Source organism: Serinus canaria, chromosome 7, assembly GCF_022539315.1.
Source record: "Serinus canaria isolate serCan28SL12 chromosome 7, serCan2020, whole genome shotgun sequence".
Taxonomy (NCBI): Eukaryota; Metazoa; Chordata; class Aves; order Passeriformes; family Fringillidae; genus Serinus; species Serinus canaria.
This window is the reverse complement of record NC_066321.1, coordinates 10,850,557-10,875,281: the sequence shown is the minus strand read 5'-3', so window position 1 is coordinate 10,875,281 and position 24,725 is coordinate 10,850,557. Positions and strand designations below refer to the sequence as shown.

General features: G+C 41.1%; 1 protein-coding gene across 1 annotated transcript in view; it reads left to right on the top strand.

Annotated features, from left to right (window-relative positions):
* The window catches only part of SLC49A4 (solute carrier family 49 member 4), a 70,659-nt gene extending 48,105 nt beyond the window's left edge, over window positions 1-22,554 (top strand). Inside the window, exons 7-9 of the mRNA XM_009087837.4 lie at window positions 1,171-1,298; window positions 11,641-11,823; window positions 14,985-22,554. Of these exons, the coding sequence (XP_009086085.2) occupies window positions 1,171-1,298; window positions 11,641-11,823; window positions 14,985-15,100 (427 nt within the window). The 3' untranslated portion in view covers window positions 15,101-22,554. The remainder of the gene's footprint in view (window positions 1-1,170; window positions 1,299-11,640; window positions 11,824-14,984) is intronic.
* Window positions 22,555-24,725: the final 2,171 nt, after the last annotated feature.

Below are 24,725 nucleotides of genomic sequence, written 5' to 3'. Positions count from 1 at the left end.
CTGGCAGCATTTCCAGTTTTATCAAGTAATCCATAAGGTATCTGCTTATAGAATGATCTTTGTCAGGGTAAAGAAGGAAGTTAGCTGGTAGAGAGACAAATTTCATCATGGACCAACCTAGGTGGACTATGCTGCCATTAGCCTAATCAAGGTAGAGCCTGTCAAGGGGGCAGAAGATATGCTTTAGAAATACATACCTAACCTGTCCATCCCAAAAGCACATCTTCTAAGCAGGAGATTATAGAAAATTACTCATGAACAAATGACATTGCTTTTTCTAATATATCTTTCCCAGTAGTTAGGTTGACATCTCCTGTGAAAAGAGCAGTTGATAATTATGCCACACAAGAGCTGCTCATTCTGTTCCTTGAAGGAAAAAGGAAAAAAAAAAAGATGAAAAAAGCAATTGTACCATCAGGTGGTATAAATATCATAATTCCCTCTATATAACAGCCAGACTGCCCAAGGACTTGTGGGGCTGTCCTCCCCCAGTCTGTCAGCAGGGTCTGTGTAGAAGAGGCGCAACACCGAGCTTGTGGTTTCTGGAACTTTTCAACCCAAAACAGGCACTGGCAGAGTGATCCCCTGTGTAAGGAGTTCCTTCCTTGCCTAAGGCACCATGAGCTTCATCACCAATGCATCCAAGGGTTCAGAAGCTGTTCCTTGTCATCTTCAACTATGGATTCTTTGGACTTTTTTGGAGTTTTTCCATTTCCCACAGGAATGAATCTTGACACTTAGCTATGTCTTGAATGAAACGTGGCAGCCTCCTCATATGCTAATGGAGCTCTGTGTCTGCCAAGGGAGACTGGCAAATGCTGACAAAACAGTGATGGAAGTAGTAGTGAGATATTGTGTCCAACAAATGCAGAAGGAAAAAAAACTCTCTTCCAGTGTTTTCATGTGATGCCTTGAGAATTGCTTGAGAATTGTTCTGGTTTGTTTGTTACTTCGTGACAGCTAAAAAATCCATGGCTCTTCAGCTTGACAGCTAGAAATATCACCATTCTATAAAAATACCTTTTTTCTATTTCTGAAAATGAGAAATTACTTTTAAATTACAGTCTTCAAAATGTTTAATAAGGATATACTGAATTAATTGTCAAGCATCAGATTTAAATAATATGAAAATCGGCTTTTGTACTGCTCTGATGTGTGTTTTTATTTTAGATTTGCAGATTTTATCAGGGGCATGCTGAAGTTCATACTGCTGCTGCTTTTATCTGGAGCAACATTAGCATCAACCTGGTTCACTCTCACCTGTCTTACTACTGTCACTCATCTGCCTTTAACCACAGGTATTGACAATGACTTTAATTCCTATTCTTTATAATTGATATTGCGGGCAAATATTTGCAGTCTTCAATATCTTATAACCTGGTTTGGTATCTTTAGTAATATAGCAGTTTAACTGAGACAAAAAAAAGTTTAGAAAGTCTATTGAACCTGAAATATCTTCAGTGCTTTGAATAATTCAATAAAAAGATTAAAAACTTGAAAAACCCAATAACAGGAACCCTGAATACACATTTAAATTTGATTTGGGGACTAAGTGTTTTTCTGCTTTTGAGTCCTTTGGAATAACCGAAGTGAGAAATAAATCAAGAAAAATCAGATGAACGAGAGTAGTATTGCATATAAGAAACAGTGACATGTCTGGGAATTTAGGGGTTTGAAACTTGCATTAGTTATTAGAAACACATGGTGCATTTCAAACCAAGGTGACCCATAGTGTTTTCAGCCATCTAAATCTGTCCCTGCACAGTGCTGTCCTCTTTTTTTGCACCTGCATGCAGGTTCAGGGAACTCTTCCAGCCCAAAATTAACTCAGCCTGCGCCTCAAAAAGACAGAAAAAAAGCAGTTGGCAGGAGTGGGGGAAAAGCTCAGAGGTCTAGTTGGGCTGCCAGCGAGCTGTACCCTTAGTTGAAAGCTAGCACTGCTTAGTTCTTAAAAATCTGTCCTTCACCTTATTATCTGCACCAAAGATTCCAAGACCTTCAACAGAATAGCAAATTACAGTAAAACCTAAGCCATCAAGATTCAAAAAAATTTATTTATATAGTAAAGAATGCTATAAATTCATTTTAAATGAAGGGCCATCTCTGTTGCAAGCAATTTATGCATTCTAGGAGAAATGAAAACTTTTTTTGCCTATTTTTAATAAAAGAGTTTGGTGGGGAGAGTAGTATATATAGAGTAGTGTTTTACTCAAATTAAGTTTGAGTTTCAGTAAGTGTCCTTGGTGCACTGCAAATGTCACAACTATAAACTAAAGTGGGTACAGCAAATTGAAATACATGATCAATTCAGGAGCAACACCATCTGGATGGATAGGTCAAATTTGTGCTTTATCTTGAAATTTCAATGCTTTCAAAAATTCTGCTTAAATAAAACATAATTTAATCAATAAATAAATCAAATTTCATGATGGCTGTTGTCATACTAAATGACTACACATTTCCATCAAATCTAAAATAAAAGCAATAAAAGCTTTTTTCTCATGCTTGCCTGCTTCATCACTACAAGCCTGCAGTAATGTAAATTTTTACAGTAACTCTATCCTCTGAATTGATGCAACAAACCAAACACATAAATGACCCTTCAAGTCTATGCATAAGAATGAAGCAGAAACGTTTCAAGAGGGGAAAGTCATTAAGTACGTACTCACCAGTGTTCCAAAACAAAACTGATGGAGCTCTCTCTGAGTTTATTTTATTGGTTTTTTTGGAAAGAATTCAGCATGCAACATAGATTCTGTAAGAATTCTTATTTTTTATAGCATGTAGTTCCATTGTGCTGGGTTTTTTGGAAAGGTCATCCACTGTCAGGACACAAAAGTAGGTAGGGTGTTTGAGGTTTGATATATAGTGTCCTAAACTAGCATCCCTTGATTCAAATACAGAGATTGGGTTGTGCTTTACATGCAAATACCATTTATCTTAAAATGGATGATTCCTTAGACTAAGTTGTAATTATAGATCAGATTTTTCTGTCAGTGCTTTTCTTATGTATGCTACTGTAAATACTGAATCATTTTCTTTAAAACTCAAGCTTGTTTTGAATAGAAGTGCCAGGAATGTGCTGCATTCCTCAAAAAAAAAAAAAAAAAAAAAAAAAAAAGAAAAAGCAGTCTAAAGCATCAGAGTCTAATGTGCAGCCAGAAAATCAGATCTCTTTTTTCTTCTGTTTAAATTTCATAGATAGGCGGTGGGGCAATCTTCATATCAGGCTTTTTTCATTAAAGTTCTTAAAAAATAGATGTAATGTGCCTGTTCAATTTAGTTCCTTGTACACAGAAAAGCAGTGCTATATCTTTATGAAATACGCTGTTATGGATGAAAACACACAAGCTATTTAAGCTAATTTATAGGACTTCATGCTAGATTATTCCTCAGTGTAATGATGTAACATGATGATGACCTCTGCATTCACAGTAATTGGGAGAAACGGTACATTTGAATTGATTTGGATGAACTTCTTTTTATTCTTCTCCTTTTAATTAAAAGTTTGAGATGTGGAGTGTATTGGAGTATAAATCTAGGAGGTCAAATGCAGGCTGTGGGCTGGCAGCTTTTGGAAGTGATTAGTGGTAGCTGGTACAGGTGGAAGTCACTCTGCATATCAGTGGGCAAGTGTTGACAGTGGACTGCCAAGTAGTTATTCTCTGTGTGTTTTGTAGAGCTTGAAGATGTGCAAAACAAAAGCGGACATCATTGTGGGGCTTTTCCCTCATTCATAATTTTAAAATGTTTTTGGTTGATTTTTTTTTTCATCTAGTATTCTTTTTTCCTCTTTCTTTTCTTTGCTTTTTTTTTTTCTTTTTTTCCAGAAAAGGTCCATAAAATAGTTTTTATTCCAGAGCCATTTTGCAGGCAGCACTGGACACCTGCTGTAAAGCAGGGGTTGTGTTATTCAAGACAGGTTTTGATGTTGCCAGAAGGTTCATAGGCTCCTCCACTTCCACTTGTCCTGTGGCAAAGAGCACAAAAGTTGGGCTTGGCAGTGCTACAGAGCCAGTGACGGACCTCAGTCCACACTTTCAGCCTTCTTCAAATGCTGAGGCAGAGCAAGCAGGGTTCAAAACTGACATGAGAATTTGTGGGGGTGTACATTTGATCTTCCAAAGAGGTTTTCCCTTCCAGCCATGAAGCTCCTGTTTTGGGAGGGACTTCCCCCTCCTCTCTTGGCCTGCCTCCAGTGTTGGTCTCTTGAACAAGTCAGGCTTTGCCCTACAAAGCCACAGGTGTTACCATCTTCAGCAATACCTGAGAACTGCTGAAATTGCCACATGATCTGAAGGATTGCTGGTACAGTTAAAAGGCAGCTTTTTCACAGGACAAAACAGTCATTTCAGGGAGGAGACAAGACAATTTGTAGGAGCTTTTGTACTGGCCCAGGTGTTAAGGCAGGCTTCACCACAGAGATGAAGGCTGGTTAGGACATCATCGTCAGCTGCTGTATCTCCCCTAACAGCTGCTTGATCCATGAATAAAGTTTGCATCTATAGGCAGACCCTGACAGGGGTTTCCCCAGGTCCAAACTCAGTCTCTTCCTTTAGCATGTGAATATTGGGTGACATAAGCTCATAAGCTCATTTCCATCTTCTGAAAACCTTCTTGCTTGGCTCCCACCTGGGCTCAGAGCAAGCAGTAGATGGATGTGTTTTTATGGAAGCATAAAAAAGATGAGAGAGTTTGGCCAATTATTCACCCTAAAAAAAAAAATCTCAAAATATTTGTTTTTAAAATACAAGCAAACCAAAACCCTCTTTTAATTGGTGTTCTTTGTGGCAGTTTTAGTGATATCTGGTTTAAATACTGGGGGAGGGAAGGTATTTGAAAAAATGGTCACAGCAAAATATATTTTCCTCACCTTGTTTGTGTAATATTCTCCTAATTCCTTTTAAATAGGCACAACATCATTTAAAGATATTTTCTACAAAATGTAATTACTTAGAATGGAGACCTTTAATGCAGTTATTAAAAATCAATGACTGCATTTGTGGTTTTAAATTATAGTGTTTAGGATTGTTTGTGTTGAGTAATGCCTGCATTGCTTCGTATTTGCATAATATACTCCATTTTTCCTCCTCCCATGGAGGAAGACAAGTTTTGTTTCATTTGCTGACTTCTTAATGTAACTCCAAAAGACTTTATAAGAAGTGTAGTCATAGTTGTATATATGAACCATAACAGCCAGTGTGGGGAAAAAAAGAAAGCAAGGCAATAATGATACAGTGCCAGCTACTATATCATCTGTCTAAAAACACCTCTCATCAGCTAATCACAGCTCTCCAAAAACCTTGATTCTGGAATTGGTTTATATTTTAGGCAAGCCTGAATTTTATTTTAAGAAATTTTAATTTTAATGTATATTATTTGCATTTCAGTTTCAAAGACAATTTTATGTACACATAGAGCATTAAAATAGTTTTCTCCATTGAATTCTCAGTGCAGCTGCTGATCTGTTTTTCTTTGCCAAGTTCATTGTTAGCTTGCTTTGTACTGAACTTCATTATGTGAATTTATGTACAATGGGATACTTCGACCCAAAATAATTGTGTAAGGCATTGTATTGCCAGTTTCAGTATCTTGCCACTTTGTATTGCTGCTAGGATCTCTGGATACAAATACTAGCATTTTCCAAAAATTGATATGCAACACTAGTTGCTTGCAGCTCAGATTGAATGTTTTCAGTGTAGCATATAAGGAATATTCTAATATTTATGAGCACATTCAGCAGAAGTTTGCTTTACAAAATCTTTTCTAGTGCTGCATGGCAGACACTGAATACAGTGGCAACTCCATAAGCTGATGACTGTATTTAGGTTAAGCAGCCCACACTTTTATTTTCAGGTTCAACAGATTGAACATTGTAAACACATCTGTCTCTCTGTCCTCATCTACAAAGCACAGAAAAATTGAGGTGTTAATAATATAATTCTGATAGGTTTATTATTTCAGTTTAATTTCTAAGTTGTGCTTGGTAAGTGTAAGGCAGGGGAACCCAGAGAATAAAACAATGGCCTGAAAACATTAACCTGCTTAGGGGTTTGGACAAGTCATTACCCCAACTCCTGCTGTGCTTTTCTCACTCATAAGATGGAAATAATGACCTGTGTTTTGCTGACAGCTTCTTTAACTTCACAAATAGAAGAGTGCTTGAACAAGAACTAATTCAGGGGGTTATTTTCTTTAAAAAACAGTGTTTAATAGTATACAGTGCTTGAAATGTGGGAGGAGCATTTCAGAGATGAGTACTTATGAATCTGGGCACTTTAAATATCCATCAATAGCAAACCTCAAATATTGTGTAATTTCCATCCTTCTCTTTTATTTCTTGAGGCTTACTCAGTAATTTTTTCACTTCTTAGTTCTCCAAACCAAATGCTCTGCTTTCAAAGCAAGTTCCACTTGCTTTTCTCATGAGAAGAATGTAGAACAAATCAAATTTGATCAGATTTTTGGTTACTTTCAAAACTATATCATGAGATAGTAATTTGATCAGTGCGTGCTGGAATGGAAATCCAGGCAATGAAACATATTGATGTTATAAATGTGCACTACAGAGACATCTTTCTTCTGTTGTGTTTTTTCATTCCCCTAAGTGAATTACAGTAAAATTTACTGTCTTACCTTAAGGGAGTCACATTTCTCATGGAAAAATTAAGGGTTACTTCTTCCATGACTTTTCTTACCATGGCCAGTAGCAAGAGTTAGATTATAGGGAAGTTTCATTCTACTTTAATGGACTTTAGATTTTGGCAGGAACTAACTTGAATTGTTCAAATTGGTCATGGGGATACTGAAGCACTGAAGTCAACAAAGCTTGCATCCACATGAGGCATCATCCTTTTACTTTGATGTTTGGAATACAGTTATAATGAGCACTGACAAAGTGCCCTAGATCTCCACAGGTTTTGCTTTAAATCGTGTGCTGCTTCCAAGAGAATATATTCCATTGTATTTACTCTCCTGTTTATCTCTATAAAATTTGTGTGAATTTTGGCTGAGTGTGTCTCAAAAGAGAACTGCTACAAAATGCACAGAGTTCAAGAGATTCTGGCAGAGGACTTAGGAAGGAGATACTGTACCACTTGCTTGCACTTGATACAGCATTTCCCATGTAAATTTATCTGAAAACTGGGTTTTTTTAAGAAATGGTAATGCTTCATGTTCTTTGTTAAAAATCAGCCAAGATGCATGTGCCAATGGTTGATACAAACTAGTAACATCAGTTGAGGTCCTTCCATCAATTTCATTTGGGTTTGGATCAGGCTCTGTATTTATACATTTAGTGATGGTATAATTTAAGAGTAAATTGCTAAACATGTTGTAGAACATCCTAGAAAATTCTGGAAAGTTGTTTGTATGTCAGAGATAGTTGAGTCTCCTTCTGCTACATTGAAAGCTCATCTGAGGACACCAAGTGAAAGCTGTCATTTAAATCACTTCCCTGTTTGAATTCCTAACTTTTCCCCCACCTTTTTTTTATTTTAATTGGTAGAAAGCTTATGCCTCAGTTTGTGGCTGGGAGAAGAGGAAGTCTTTCTGGGATGTGGGCATGTATTTGCTATCCAGTAGCTCAAGGCCTGTAGGGGATAAGCCAGTCAGGACCCTTCCTTCTTGGCCCTATTTCTCCTCTTTCTGCTAAGCCACTGTATCACCATCAGTCCCAAGTCATCTAACTGGTAACATCTCTAGTGCTATTATCAAGGCACATTTCATTCCTTGCGTCCTTCCTGGCCAACAGAAAGAGTGCTGAGGGACTAGCAAGGGTTACCTCATACCTCAAGCATGAACATGACATGATGAAACATGGCTTGAGCCTCCTGTTGCAGCAGCTCCTGCCAATTGTCTGAAACAGCTGTGCTGTGGATGGGGTTTTTGCCTTTGCTGATCTTTTTGCAGTGGTCAGCCTTAGAAATAGCTGTTTAATGCACACAAACATCTTTTAAACTATTTCAATTAATATCATGTTTTAAGGAACCTAGCCCAGTTCCATTGTTGATGTCCATAGCTGCCATTGTCTTGGATACACAATCTTGCACAGAACTTCATAGGCAATTAACTGATTCCTTTTCCTAACAAAAAGTGATTTTTTTTTAATAGTAGTAGCATGACACACTTCTCCAGTGTATGCCTATCACACTGGAGAAGTGTGTATTATTTATCCATTATTCTTTAGGACAGAATGTTAGCTTCTTGGTGAATCATCTCTTTTTTTTTTTTTTCTTTTGTCAGTGCTTATATTCATTTCCAAGGACTGTCATTAAGATTGTCTTAATTGAAAGAACATTTGCTGTAACTTGAGCAGCTGTTCCTCTGCAGTATAAAATCATGGTAATTGTTTGTGTTCGTTCAGCACAAGGTCTCTGTGATGGAAAGCAAATGGTCCCTGTTAATAGGTGGTATCTCCCTGCTGTCCTGTCACCCACGAGCTGGAATATGAGATACACTCTTTAGTGTGTGAAATAAAAAACAAAAACCACTTCTGAACTCTGATTTTACTTATTTCTGGGACTTACTTTTCTAGAACTGTGTGTATCTTATCTTTGAGTTGCTGTCAACGACCAGTTGGATTTGTGACTCAGTTGCTAAATTAGTGGAATAAGCTTTCTGTAGCACTCAGGATAACCCTAACTGATTTACAGATGCATGAGATAAAAAGCAGTTTCCCATCACTACAATACCTACCATTTAAAGAAAGCTTTCAGATGTGCACATCTTCCTCATTTTCAGAGCTTCTTTTTGTGGTTTTCCAGTTAAAAGCTATCATTTCCATTAGATGTTAGAATTTAAATTGGCACCTACTAGATGCTATATTCTGTCTGTCCTTTTGCTGTGACATTTCTGCTTATTAATTCCAAAGGTGTGTGTACCTGTACTTCTCCACAGACCTTGTTTTCTCAGTACTAGCTGTGATCTCAGCTGAGGCGCTGTCGTTGGTATTCAGCTGGCAATTCCTGGTGTGCACACACAAGGCAGGCAATACTTTGGGGCAGCCAAAGGGTGATGCCAAAGCTGCTTTGCTCCTCTCAGTGTGGAGGTGTGAGCTGTGTGCCAGTGGGTGTGTTCCTGTGAGAGTCCTGACAAGAAATTTGAGGGTGCTCTTTCTAAGGTACAGAGTTACTGCCCTTGTTCACTTGTGGTCTGATCATCTTAATACCTTGCAGTGAGTGGTGAGCAATGATGTAATTCAACTGGCATATTTTAAACTAGCAAATCTAGTTTGAAGGCTTCTTCTCATTTTATGGAAACCTTGGCACCTACTGTATTAAACAAAATCTGAAGTCTTTAAATGGCTGCTGATTTTTGCTTTCATCTCAGTGACTCTATGTTTCTGGAAATTATATGTCTAGACATTGTCTCTGTTCAGAGGTATGAGTTCCCTTTTCCTGGCTGTTGCTCCTTCTGGAAGATGTTTCAGCCTTCTTGCAGGGGTGTTGCTTCTGACAGTGTGTTCAGTGTTCCACTTTCAGTGGTGCTGTTGGGGCTTTCAGCAGCTTCTCAACTATTTCCACTGTTTGAGTTTCTGATACAGAATTACAGCTGGGTGCCACCTTCTCTTCTTTGGGAGAGGTTCTGAAAACGTTCTCTAGAAGTTACAAATCTATCTATAGACGTCTTCAACTGAGTGTGATAATAAGGAGCAAATGTTCATTTGTCTTAAGAGATTCTTCTGTTTCATTTATGTGTTGGTCTCTCAAGCCAATGCAAAAATTTCCAACTACTGAGTGAGATTGGATATTCTGGGTACACCTGACAGCAGTTAGAAAGATTTAGAGCAATATGCAGCAGTGCTTGAGGTAAATGGGAGCTCAAAGAGTGGTTCATGAAACTTTAATACTGGTGAGGACTTGCAGCAAAAATCTATGGATCTTATAACTAGGGAAGCAGGTCTCCAGTGTTAGCTAGAGGAGTGCATTAGGAAGAACATCCTAATACTGTGTGGGTTTTTTTCTTTCCTCTCTGATGACTCCTGGACGTATCTTGCATCAATTTCTTAGATTTATTCTGCAGTTTATAACAGGAGAATTCAAGAATAGAAAAAGCTACCATGGTTTTTTTGAGGGAGTTGGTTTTGTTTGGTTTTGCAGGTTTTTGTTTGTTTTTCTTAACAGCTCAGAGTACTGTGGTATATTCAAAGAAGTGGGGCCACGTCTCCCTCCTTTGTCCTGTCTCGACAAGTCCTCTGTTGAAAAAGAAATGTTCTTGTGCCTTGGAAGCAAACCACATGAAATAGAGGATGTAATAAATAGCCCTTTCTGCTTCCTAATCCCTTTATTTCTTTTCCATGATTTTTTATATTTTAAAAAGCTGTTTTAAAATTTTTTTTAAGCTGAACATTTCCTGCTTCCCGACAGTTTCTCAGTAGGAAGATTGAGCAGTGCTTAACAAAAGATGAAGTAGAACTGTTTTTGTTTTTCCCTTTCTAAGACAAAAGAGTGTAAATTAAACTGAAATATGTACACATATATATATTTATATGAAAAAAAATTCTAAGGGTTTTGTACCATAGAATCTTTTCACTGCAGCGAAAGGACACTATAAATAATTCACCTCTGACTTCATAACACTTTTGTATTTGAAATATTTTTCTTAAGGTTTTCTTAGTATTTTGGTGGGAGCCTCAGAAATTATTTCAGAGTTTTCTGGTTATTTAAAGCCTTCTCATAATTTCCTTCTTCTTTTTACTTGGTCAGTAACCTCAGGTTATTGAGGTTGCAGGTCAGGAAATCTTCTCTGTCCAAGACAGCACTAAGAAAAAACTTACTTGAATTTCTAAATATATACTAAATTTTTGTGAAGTTTTGTGGTTTTTTTTTTGTTTGTTTTTTTTTTTTTTAGTCCAGAAATAACCATAATAAGTTTATTAAATGATAGTATAAGCATATTAAGCTTCTGTATTAAGTACTGTGAAGTATTTGGCAGAAATTGTAGAACAAAATAGTTGAGGTTGCTGAAGAGACGTCACATTTGTCTGTTGGTTTGTCCAAGAAAAACAATTTGCTGTACAGCAGCAAATAATCTGCATTATCAAATCTGTCCCGTTCCTGTCTGGAGCTGGGTGCCCTTCATTTCCTTTTGAAGCCAGAAGGGATTCAACGTGTTGCAGCTCAGGCTGTGCTGAATACTAATGTCTTGATAGCTGGTAGATCATTAGTATTTATTTGTAAAATGGAAGCAAAATTAGTTTTGACCTTTAGAGCTAAGTCAAAAGGTTAATCCATGTCCATTTCCAATTCGGTGCATTAATTGCTCCCTGTCCTAATTGTGTCTAGGACAATATTTTCTGTTTGTTTCAGAGGTAAATTAAACTGTAGGTGATGCTCTGCATTCATAATTTTGTTGTTTGTTTTACTTATAAGTGAAGTCCAAATCACTGAATGTATCTTCATGCATTCTGTTTAAATAAATAGATAAATAAACCAATCAATATTTCTGATTTTTTTTCTCACATATCAATGCATGCATTCTTCCTAAAGCTAGTGGGATGTGATGTTCTTTTTGATGCACAGAGGATAAAAATAAGATTATGCATTTTTTGGTTATTCAAATACTACTATTCTTGGCAGCTCTGAATAGGAGGGGAAAACACCAGCATGAAATTAATAACTGATTTTGTTTCCATTGTAGCTACACTGTACACATCCTGCATTTTGCTGGGCATATTCCTCAACAGCAGCGTACCAATATTCTTTGAGCTCTTTGTGGAGACAGTCTACCCTGTTCCAGAAGGAATAAGCTGTGGAGTTGTCACCTTTCTGAGTAATGTGTTCATGGGAGTGCTTTTGTTTTTCCTCACATTTTACCATACAGGTAAGAAATATAAGGCACTTGAAAAATGTAATACTCCTTAAGGGCATACCTTTGTCAGTAAAAGGAAGGATTTGCACGTACAATTTCTGTTAATAACCAAATGTTTGAATCCAAGCAAGGGCAGCAAGGAAGGAGAATTTTAATCATTCTTTTCTATATGCATGCTTATAAAAACAAAATTTTTTAGATTCAGGGTAATTCTACTTGAATCTGCTGTAGCCAGAAACCACCAAAGTACACAATGTCATCAAATTTTATAAAGGGCTGGGTAATGTGACCATTAATAATGTTTGTACCTGTGGGTGGTGAGAACCACAGTAAAGCTCACCCCATCTCATGCTCTTGGGTAGAGCTGTATTGCCCAGGAGGGGCAGAGCAGAAATGCCCCATTTACAGCCAGCTCTGTTCAGTGGGTCAGAGGTCCCACTGCCCAAAGACAGAACAAACATTCCTGTGGGAAATCCTGTGGCCTTTTCCAGCTCAACAGGATTTCACTTCAGGTTTTTGTCAATTCATTCAGACTTCCTTGACTCTCAAGTATTATTTGCTTCCTCCTAACTCATAATCATAACTTAAAATTTGCTGTTTAGTAGACTATAATACATATTATTACTCCAAATTGTAAAATAAGAACCCAGCTGGCTTTCAAAGGGAAGTCTTTATTAAAGGTTTTCAAAGACACAGATTTTTTTTCTTTGTATTTTGCTGTTATAGTAAACATTTGCTTCACGGTGTAATATTTGTAAACCATTAGAAAATGTGAGCTTTTATGTATTATTACTTCTTAAGATGTTGTATTTTATAACTAAGAGGAGAGTGACAAATTTCAGATTGAATTCTGCTATAAATTATCAAGATTTCAACCTGGGGCAGATTTTCAGCAGGGTTTGTCTTTCTGCCAGGAAATTGCAAGCAGGATGACAACCTTGTTCCAAATTGTGGTCTGCAAACACAAATGGAGAGAAATTATTTAATTTTTTAATACTGATGCTGAACTGTATCATGTAAAATCTGAATGCCATCTGGACTAGCCTTGGGGTGATGTGAGAGTTAGTCTTTACATTTTAAAGTATACTTTTGATATTAATTGGTGTGAACTCTGTTCACACATACTGTTGTTTCTGAAATCTGTACCTGAACTGGAAAGATGACACAGAATGTTCAGAGAATTTTTTCAGTGTTTGGCATTACATAATAAATGAGGATGGGGATATGGTGTCTCACTTCTGATGAAAAAATTACAATAGAGTGGACTCATTCCCCCATAAATAGAGTATTTGGAACCATTTTTTATCTCTCATATTTCTTTCCCTATGAGATACCACTAAATGCAGGTTAGGATAAACCTGAAATTGGTATACCCATACACTTAAAATATTTTCCCTATTTCTTCAAAAGGAAAGAAAATAAAGTAATTTGTTTTTAGGAAAATTCATTCTTTGATAGAAAGTATGAGAGAGTGTGTGGTCACTGAGGGGGATCAGTGCCAGGGGTGCTATTGGCTCCTCTGATTAAAAAAATCTGTTAGAAGATAGATAATGATCTTAATCATTTGCTTTCATTTGATTCAAATACATCCTGTAATGGCATTTAAGAAGCTTACAGATAAACCAGAACTCAGTCAAATTCATCTTATTCCCTTGGTCTTTCCTTTTAGCCAAATAATCTTTTAGTAGTTTTCATTCCAATTTCTCTTTTTCTCCTTGTACTGATATTGCAAATGCTATGAAGGACCCAAACCCTGGAAGCTTTCCAGTGCACTGAAGATTTTGGTTCAGCTAGCAGAGTGGGGATGTAAACCTCCCTAAAGCTCAGCCTTGCTGCTAGTGCTGTGCCCCAAAACTGCAGCCTCTGGATGAGGTTTCCTTTGCCTTTTCTGCAGGGATTTCCAAGGGAAAAACAAAAGGAAAATGACGTTTCACACGATTGATGCATTCCCTGCATCACCAGTGCTGGCACAAATTCTAGATCAAAAAAGACATGAAGTATTCCCAAGTTAAATTTCATCTTTTAGGATATTTGAGTTAAAATCTGTTTAATCCAACTAAGGAGGAATGTTGTAAGGAAAATAATAGCAAAGCATTTGCCTGTTGACTTCTGGCATTGCATAAGTCTTCTCCAAGCCTAGGAAATTTTTACTATTGTTTTAGTAATAATACTGCCTAAACAAATCCATAAGGGTTTTTGGTGGATCGGCGAGAATTTTGTTGAAAGTTACTGGTTTTGGAAGGTTGATTTTTCAGGCTTTCTGACTGTTGTCATTTGCCTTGTTTAAAATAAATCAGCAATAAATTTCTCTCAGCAAATATAAATTGCAGATTTAAGAAAGTAGCAGTGATGAAGCCTTAATTTTGATTAACTCAGATTTGATTAACTCTTCTGGAGGGAGAGTTTAGATTCTCTAAAATTAAATAATAATAAGGGAAAAAAATAATAAAAGTATAAATCATGGAAAATTTGAAAAAAATGAGTAAAACACTACCCAGTTAAATGAATGTTTTTTTTAGTAAATTTAGACACATGTAGAAAAAAAGAATTTGTTGTACTTGTTTGAAAAAAAAGTGAATCAAACTGCTAATTATTAGTCAAATATCAGATGATAGGATTTCTTGAGTACAGAACACAGACTTTTAAGAGCAGTACGTTACATCAAACAGCTGAAAAGAGGCTTCCAAGGACCTGTTTTTTGCAATGACTTAAACTGAATTGATCCCATTATGCACAAATTTCTTCTGAGGAATTGGTTTTCCCTCCTTATACAATGTAGCAGGTTTGATTCAAAATCAAACCCAGTTTCTCCCTATGCTTTTAATTTTAGTTCTCAACCCATGGAAATCAAGGGACTAATGAGCAGAGTCTTTGGAAGTGGTTTATTCTCCATTAGCAATGATAGATTTTTTTTTCCCCCCATTTTCTTCATTGGCAGGTTGAATAAGGAGGATTTACATTAGCTGGAGGATTGGTTATAAATATCTCTAACTTAAGGTGTCCATGGAGAAGGCTCACAGGCCAAGTTAACCATGGATTGATCAACTGGGAGCTGTCAGGACTTTGTCAGAACACAGTGCTTTCCTTCAAACCTGCCATCAGTCCAAGTTTTGGTTGCTTTAAGCACAGAACATGTTTGATAACTGAGGTTGGGTCTCTGTTCTGCTTTACAGAGTTTTCCTGGTTCAACTGGTGCCTGCCAGGGTCGTGTCTGCTCAGCCTGCTCCTCATCCTGTGCTTCCGCGAGTCCTACGACAGACTCTATCTCGACGTCGTCGTCTCCGTGTGATCACCCCGCACTGGTGAGGGCTTGGAAGAGACTGGAAGTCAGCTTTGCAGTCTGCACATCTGCCTGGATTTGCACAGCTGAACAGCAGAAAAACAAAGAAATTTCAAGACTTAATTGTGGCTTTATTTAGAGAGGATGAGGGATGGGTCGTTCTTACGTTCAAGACCATCTTGATTTGCTATAAATGTGGAACTGGAGTGGTGATGGTGACACCAAATGCACAAAGAGAATCTCTCTGCTGTCCAGGTCCCTGTGCAGGGCTGGGGCTCTCTGTTGAAGAGGCTGTTGATGTAGCAGTGAGGTGTATGTTGTGTGTGTGTGTCTGTGTGCTGACTCACGGTTATACACACCAGGGTACCAGTAATCTTCAGAGTCTTCTATCAGAATGAAAATAGGGAATAATCTTAACAAAAGGAAAAAAAATAAGAAAAGAAAACAAAAATCTTTTCAAGATCTCTTTAAAATCACTAGTCATTTATATGTTGAATGTTCATTAAACATTTAAGCTAATATGATTTGGTGCTTGTACACTACATTTACATTCTAATAAAGTGGGTTCTGATATAAGACACTGGTACCAGGGTTTTTAGCCATACTAAATACCCCAAATAATACCTAAATACCCCTGCAAATAATCCTTGCAGTGTTATTAGAGGTGTATGTTACCACCCTGGAGCACAAGTAAACAATAGCTTTAGATGCCACTGAATCCCAAACCGCACCCACAGTCATCTCTGAAATGCCACCATGGTTCTATCTCCTGAATATGGAGCTTCTGTGGTGTACTGGAGTGTCACTCTAGGTAAATGTTGCTGTTCTAAAGGCCACCACTGTGTCACGTTTCCATCCTCCATCTCCAGTACTGCCTTTTTTACTGTTTGTGCCACTGAATACTGTGGGTGTGGATGTCTGAATCCTGCTAGTTCTCTCCTGATACTCTAAGGTGTGTGTGGTTTTAGGATTAGTTTATGACTGAGGGTGCCTAAACAATATTGCTTGTAACCCAGGTCTGGAGAAATCACTGTTTCCTAAAAAACCCCTTCCAGTTGAGGAGGTGCATTGATGGCGAAATGACAATGATTTTGACAATGAGTAACTCACAAATTCTGGCATGATATGGGAAATTGATGCCAGCTCTTTTTATCAGTACTAATCTGTGGTCGTTCTGGCCCTTACTTGAACATAAATATTAAAGACACTTTGAATAGTTTTTTAACTCAATTTTTAAACCTGCTAATGATTTGTTAATTATATTCTTAGATTTCAGTTCAGCATCATTTAAAATATTTCTGTATGTGTGTGTGTTCTGTGCTTTGTGTTACGGGGGTGTGTTTGTGTGTATGGGGGCGTGCATATTTATATCAATGTATAAACAAATAAAACTTATATATATAAGATAGATATATATATATATATAAGTTGTGCAAGGGTATGTGTTTCCCTAGGTTTACTCCAGGTGATCCTGTCTAGGGAAGGTGATGTGCCCTTGTTTGTAACCAAGCCAGTCACTGCCGTGAGTGGGAATGCCTTGTGTGACAGGGATTGTTTTCAGGGAATGGTTTCCTCTCCTGGCAGTTCTGTGGCAGGGGGTGGGTGCATGTGTTGGAGGAGGCTCTGCATTTCTAGAAGTTGAATCAAGCACCCTCTGCTCCTGTGTGGGGCTCTTCTTTGCCCCTGGGGCAACACCAACACGGTAAGCTCGCTCAAATAAACCCAGAACTACCTTTCAGACACGGATCTGTTCCTTCTGCCTGCTCTCCTTTTGCAGAGAGAATACACCTCTAAGACTTAACTCAGGAGTGTCTCTGTGCAGTAAAATAAAACAAGCTGTTCCCTGCTTTTATGTTTTCAGAGCAATTGATGTACTTACTGTAGTAACTGAAAATGGATTTAGCTCATTGCCTGTATCAGCTCTAAATAGTCTTTCCTGTCTTGAAGCAGGTTCTTTGTGGCAGTGGAGCTAACCTGCATAGGGAAAATTAAATCAGTCCAACCAGCACATTCAGATCCACTGGCATCATCCCTTACTTTTCAGATGAGTAGTGTTAACTGTCCAGCTTCTTTTTACTACATTTTAGTGCCTGGATTAATTTCAGTATCCACTAGCTGCTGCTACCTATTGTCCCTGAAACGAGGGATCGTTTGCCAAGAGACTGGAGTTGCATTGTCATGGCAGAACTGCAAGCTGGGATGGCTCTTCAGAGCTCTGTTTCTGCAATTTACTGTAGCTATATAAAGATTAAAATTGCTGTCCTGAGTGACAGAGATTTCTAATCCTTTCACTGTCCTGACTGTTTTAAGATGGAGAAGCATTTTACACAATACTTAGACTACAACCTATTATTCCTCTGTTCCAGAAGGCATCAAACAATTCAAAATATTTGTCAGTGCTTCCAGGTGCAGGCTCTCCATAGTCAGGGGAGAAGAGTGAACCTCTTGTTTCAAGCCCTGTTGATTGTTTTTCTGAGTCAGAGTGAATGGCTCACTGTGACTGATGCTTTGGTATCTGTTTCTCTGTGTGGTGAGTTGACTGTGGGTGGACACCACGTGCCCAGCAAAGCCACTCTGTCTTTGCCCTCCTCAGCTGGGCAGGGAAGAGAAAATACAATGGAAAGCTCATGAGTTGAAGTAGTGACCATCATGGGCAAGACAGACTCAACTCGTGGACACTAGTTCAGTTTACTAACAATCATATCACAGTAGGATAAAGAGAAATAAACCCTAATCTTGAAACCACCTTTCCCCCATCCCTCCCTTCTTTTCAAGCTTAACTTTACTTGTGGTTTTCTCTCCACCCTCCCCTCAGCAGCACAGGGGGACAGGGAATGGGGGCTGTGGTCAGACCATCCCACATTTCATCCCCTGGGGGCTCCTCACATTCTTCCACTGCTCTAGCATGGGGTCCCTCCCAGGGGAGACAATCCTCCACGAATTTCTCCACTGTGGGCAGAGACCTTTGGGAACAGTCCTGCCAGCTCCAGCCTGAGCTCCTCTCTCCATCCTGCCAGGAGTCTGCTCCAGCAGGTTGCCCACAGCCTCCTTCGGGCATCCAGCTGCATGGCAGGGGGTTCTGCACAGGCTGCAGGTGGATCTCTGCTCCCCATGGGCCACAGGGACACAGCTGCCTCACCATGGTCTGCATCACAGGCTGCAGGGGAATCTGCTCCAGTGCCTGCAGCAGCTCCTGGCCCTCCCTCTGCACTGACCTGGGTACCTGCAGAGCTACTCCTCTCTCCAGCTGTGCAGTAACTTCCATTCCTTTCTCTGTTATCCCAGAGGTGTTATCACCGTGGCTGGTGGGTTCAGCCTTGGCCAGTGCCAGTGCTCCATTTGGAGCCTGGCTGGGTTGGCTCTGTCCCTTATGGGGCAGCTCCCAGATGCTCCTCATGGACACCAGCCCTGCAGCCCCTCACTGCCAGAGCCTTGGCATGCAGAGCCCGTGCCCTGTGTCTGCCTGGCACTGCAGCTTGGTCTGAGTTACAGCCACCAGGGCCTCTGCACTGGAGCAGGGACCTTCTGCAGGGCTGGGCAGCCCAGCCAGGCCCTGCTGGAAACCTGCATGGGGTTCACAGGCACTCTGCAGTCAGGGCTCAACCCGAGTTCCCAGCAGCTCTGATGGAAATCTGCCCACGTGAAAGTCTCAAAGGATTGCTCCCAAATTACTTGAAGTTGTGCAGGACATGGTTGCATTCTACACACACAGTGTTCAAGTTTTGGATTTTATTAGATTAGCAAACCTGGCCTAGGATGGAAATGAGGATTATAAATGTGCTTGCTGAGATTTCTGAAAAACACTTCATCCCCATCTGTGCTCCACAGCAGCACCCTTCTGTGGAGGAGCAGTCCATTTCATGTCAGTAACACAACTCAACCCATAGAAATATTTTTGGATAAGCATTACTGCCTGGTCCAGCCTTGTTTGGATTTAGCAAGAGTCCAACCTGCCAGGTTACTTGCACTTCTTTGGAAGTTTGAGTTTGAAGCACAGGGAGAGCCCTTAGCAGTGCAGATGCAATTAGCAGTAGTGCAGAATAGGCTCAAAACAGTTAATGCTTTTCTTAATAATGAAAGTTTGAAGTCTCTCTAACTTGGACCAGTCATAGCATTGGCTGCTGCGTGGCCTGTGACTTGCCAGCAGAGGAAGGTGCCCTGAGAAGCCCTGGAATATTCTTCTCTTTGTGGCCTGTAAGTTCACAGCCCTGAAGAATCTCTTCCCCAGCAGCGCGAGCCCCTTAACACAGGTAATGGTGTTGTGGTTTGTATTGGGAATGCTGGGAAGGTTGCTCCATGGTGACCACTCTCTCCTAATGGTTCATTGCAGACATTTGTTTGGCTCAGTGACACTCCTGGTTCAGCTTCCAGTGCTGCTGGCTCTCCTTCTCCTGAGCTCTGGAGCTGTGCAAGCTCCCATGCTGTTCATGGGGAGGCTCAGGATTAGGAAATGCAGGCTCCACTTGCAGCACTGCTTCCTGTCTCTGGTCACTGCTGTTACCCATTAACTTCCTCTGGCATCCTTTGCCCTCCCTCGGGGCTGCCTGCTCCCCTAAGCTGGAGGTGTGGAGAAGAGCTTCCTTGCTTCCAGAGCAATCTTCCAGGGAAAGGAGGTTGGCTGACCATGTACTTAATGGACATTAGAATAGGGATTTTTTTTTTTTTTTTGAAATCATGCCAGTTGGAATAAAGTGCAGACCCAAAGGATTCTGCACATATCATGAACAGATAATCTGTTAGAAGCAGCCTGTAATTTACCTGAAACCTGTGATTTTAGCTCCCACACCTGGAGAGGCCAAGCAGATGGGCACTATGTGTGTCAGGAATTCAGGCTCACAGCATCACAGTTATTCCCAACCATTTGACAGAGCTGAAAGGACTGGGAGTGGGATGTCTTGAATCTTGGAGTGGGTTGGAAAACCCCAGACTCTGTCAGTGTTTGTAGTGGTAACTTGGGGAAAGCACTAGGTTGGACTGAGTAGCAAGAAGTGCCCAGTTCCAGGTGGCATTTCAGCACTGAAATATTCCACTGGACTGGTGAAGTCCATGTGCAATTTGAAATTTTGTGGTGACAGGGACGTTAATGCTGGGCTTGTTCTGCAGTAAACTGAGCAAGTGGCTGCATGGCCTTGCACTGCAACATAAACAAGCTGCACTGATTGATGTGCATGTGTTGGTTCTTGCAAGAAAGGGAAATGTGATTTAATTGTCAGGAGTGACTGAAAAATGAATGGGAATTACACAGTTTGCACGGTGGATATAACTGCTCTGTAATGGTGTGACAGCAGGGCTCTAATTGTTAATTTCTTTTGTTGGGTCACTTGCAAATTAAGTAAGTATCTCTGACAAAGGCATTTTTATGTTTCATTAGTTTTGAGGAGGTTCCTTTTATACTTAGTACAGACCATTGTAATAACTTGGCAAGACAACTGCTACACTGTGAGGAAACCCACACCAGTTCTGGGTATTGATTTGGTATTTGATGTTGGTGCTGCCATTCTCAGGGTTGTTAAAGCACCACATGGAATGTGGGGTGTGCAAGGAGCTGTGTGTGTGGATGCACAGTTGTGCAAGGGCAGATGCCAACCCTGCCAAAACACACAAGAACTTTGTCACCTTCCGTGGGTCCCAGCATTCCAGCTGTGGGGGAGAAGAGGGAAATGCTCTCTTGTGGCTGCTGCCTCCTGTCCATCAGAGACAGCCAGGCAGCCTCCAGGTTCCCTGCTTCACCTGAGGGGACCAGGGATCATCACCATCAACACAGATCCATCTCACTTCCCTGCAGCTGTGACTGCTGCCAGCTGGGTTGTGGGTGGCACAGGAATATCTGCCTTGCTTCCTCCAGGAGTGTCACTTCAGCTGGCAGAGCATTGCCCCAGAGCAGGCACAGTCACAGTGAAGTCAGAAGAAGATGTCAATCTGCTCACAATTTTTGCAGTTTGTGTTTCAAGACAGATGAAACTAATAAATAAAGGAAGAAATGTAACTCTGTCCAAAGTTTTGACAAGCAAAAACAAATATTTGCACAGATGTGCTGGCTGCTGCCAATTACTTGGGATTGCAATGTTTTTGGATCAATTCATGCCCCCCACAGCCCCAGCACTGTTTCTTCACTGCTCAGGCCCAGCAGCACCGTGGGAAGCTTCAGGCCCTGGTGGAGGGCAGGGACTGCAGCACAGAGGGAGAAGAGAAGGGCTGAGCCAGGATGCCCAGGAGGGGGAATGTTGGGCACCTGGGCTATTTGCACAGAAGGGGTGTCTACTTCAGCCCAGTTGTTTCAGAGCCTCATTTTTTCCTTCCTCAAGGATGAGTGTTTGACCTTCATTTTCTGTTTGTGATGGGATTTGAGCTGCAGGGACAGGGACAGCCATGGTGGTGGCACATGATGTAGAGGTGCTGGTTCTCCAGGGTGCAGCAGGGAAGGCAGGTGGGACTTGCTCTCTGTAATAACAGCTCTCCCCAGTGGCTTCCTCCATGTGATTTATCCTCTTGTTGCATCTGGACAGACTCACTGCACTCACTTTGCATTGCTACATGAAGACAATACCAGCAGCAAAAATTTTTTTCTTTACCTTCAGGCTGAGGCCACTTCTCCAGTCTTAGTCCATGTGTTTGTCAAAGCCACCACAAGGCCAAGCTCATGTTTTTCTTCTCAGAGGGGATGTGCAGGTTTGTGTGGAGCAGGTTTGGGGAAGGGCTGCCAGGTGGCTTGGGGTGCCCACCCATGCCAGGTGAGGGGGATGCTCCATGTCCCTCCCCAGCAGGGACAGCCTGAACGTGCAATATCAACCAGAGCTGTGTTCCCTGCCCCCTCCCCACAGCTCTTCTTTCTGCTCTGACCTTTCTGCTTCACCTGGGCCAGGCCAGCCCAGCAGAGCTGCAGGGTGTCCACATGGGCAGCCTGCCATCAGCTCCTGATCCCATGGGACAATGATGCATTTTCCAAACAGATCTCTTTTCTCTGCCTATGATATTTGCTAGATTAAAATCTCTTTTTCCCCTACCGTGTTTAATGTCTTCCACTGTGCATTTTAGAAAGAAGTACTTGATAAGGTCATCAAAACAGCTTTTGATTATGGGACACACCTAACAGTTGGGGTTTTTTTGAACTGCATGAACATATGGAGAAGGAAGAGGGTTTTACATGTTGGAGAGCATCTTTGTAAACTATCCTTGACTTGTAAGACTGTTCAGTTTTACTGGAGTTTGTATGCATTTTACTTTTGTAATTTTTTAAGTGATTTGATAGCATTTTATTTTAGGGCAAATTCTACATTTTGTATGCGATATTCCAATGTGGTGTATTTTTACTTTTGAGGAAATAATGTTGAAACCTCTATATACTTGTCAATGTAACATATCCATTGTGTAATTCCTATTTAAAACTGGACTCTGACCATGAAGTGCGTGTTATTTTACGTACTGGTTGTTGCACATTAAAGAGGTTACTCAGTTTGCTGCCATCACTGTTCATCACTTCCAAGAAAGCACAAGGGAGTAGTTTATTTCTGCAATAATGCTGCCAAAACCCACTGCAGTTCCTGCTAGAAATGGGGGTTGTTTAGTCTAAATGAATGTAGCCTCATCCAATCTCCCAGCCCAGCCAATGAAAGATTTCCATGGCTTTTCCTGAGGTTTTGGGGGGATGGTCTGGCACTGCAGGTGCACCCCTTGGTACCCCCCAGCAGGGAGGGGAAGGGGAAGGGTCTGGCAGGGGTGGCAGCCTCTGCAGCCCCATCACATCATCACCCCTCTGATTTCACACCCTGATTCCTCCAGGCTCAGGGCCCAGGATGCTGCAGGCCAGTTGATTTTGCTGGCTCCCACTATCCCTGTCTCTGTTGGGGCTTTTGGAAAGGAGAGCCTTTGTAAGAACCTTCCTTGTGTTTATCCTGCGTCTAACTGAAGCGGACCCAAGCCGGCATCTCTTGATCCATGTTTATTTTCCAGGACCAGCTCTTCAAGAATGGCCTGACTACTTATCAGGGCAAATTTAAAATAGCCTCACATCCTATTAGTGCTGGGAAGAAATCTGTCAACTCTCATGTTGTGGAATATCTGGGCCCCACTATTCTTAGCAGCAGTCTCTTTCCAGGCTATATATGGGAGCTTAAAGCGCCTCTAATGATGCAGTTCCCAGTTGTATTTATCTTTGCAGTGTTACAGAAATCTCCATCCTTAGGGGGATGAGAACTGAGGATCTGTCTCAGAGCCCTGATGTAGTTCTGTGTGTTGGTGAAGTCCCTGTACTCGTTCTTTCTCAGGTTTTTTTTTCTATCTTCTGTTTTATCTTTGCTGCTGTTAAGTCTGCTCTTTCTCGGGCACATAAATGACATTTATTCTGTCTTTCCTGAGAGAGTGCCGGGTGCTGGCATCTCCCTCTTTGACTGTGCTGCAGTTACACATGGGGGGGAGTAGCTGGGCTGGGGCCAGCTGGTTTAAAGCTCTTGGTGCTGTGCCCAGATGTGCCCAGATGTGGGTGGGCTCTCACAAATACCTCATGTCCAATGGCCGTGGGACCAGCAGAGGCTGGGGAAAAGGTTGGGGCCACTTGTAAATGCTGGGTGAGTGTGTTTTGGCATCTTTGGGCTGCAGCCAAACACCCAGGATGCTGATGCTGGGAAACATGAGCAGCAGCACCCCCAAGGTAGAGGGACCTGCCTTAACCCTCCACCCTCCAGCCATGGGTCATGAGAGCTTAGCGGCTGCAGGGCTTTACCTGCTCCAGGAGCATGATTTGGGTTTGCATCAGGGACTTGGGACCCAAGGCATTCGCCTTTGCCTGGCACACACCACTGATGTTACTCTGCACCCACCACCATGTGAACACAAATTTCCAACCAGGGATTTCTTTTTTTTTTTTTTTTTTTTTTTTTTTTTGCCAGAGCTTGAGTTTGAGCCGACAGAGGGGAAGGTCCAGAGTGTGCACCATGCCAGGACTCTTCACACCAGCTGCCAGGAGCAGCACATTCTCCCAGTGCAGGCCTGCCACATTGTACACTCAGTGTATCAGAGATGGTTTTATCCTGGCTGGGGTGGGCTCTGGGGCTCTGGGCTGGCGTGCAGCAGTGATGCTCAGAGTACAAGTTTGTACCTGTTCACTCCAGACCCTCCTTGGCTCCAGCAGCTCCTGGCACAGTGGGGCCTGCCAGGGACTGAGCTGCTCCCCAGGACAGGCAGCTCTGCCAGGCAGGAGGTTCATCTCCTCCAATGCCAAAGGAGTGATGGATCAGCAGAAGACAGCAGTAATTGCCAAGAGGCTTTCAGGCAGAAAGCAAGGCTCTCGCTCGAGGACAGGCTGATGTAAGTCAGCATGTAAATTGGGGACAACATAAAAATAATTCCAGCCAAGCTCCTAGGAAGAAACCTATGAACAAAAAAATGTTGTTGCTAAGAAATGTGAAAACAGAAAACAATAATGTGGCTCCTGGCAGGGTAATAAAAGTGTATCAGCGTTGTGCCTGCTCTCCCGTACAGACCGCTTGCTCGTGACAGTAAATTAAGTACTGCCAAAATGGGAATGGTTTTCTCTGTGGCCATTGATGCTTCACATCATGGAAATATCAAATGTTTCTGATGGCTGTTCATTACCCTGCGCTTGAGAGGGGAACAATCCTTTGCAGGCTCCATTATT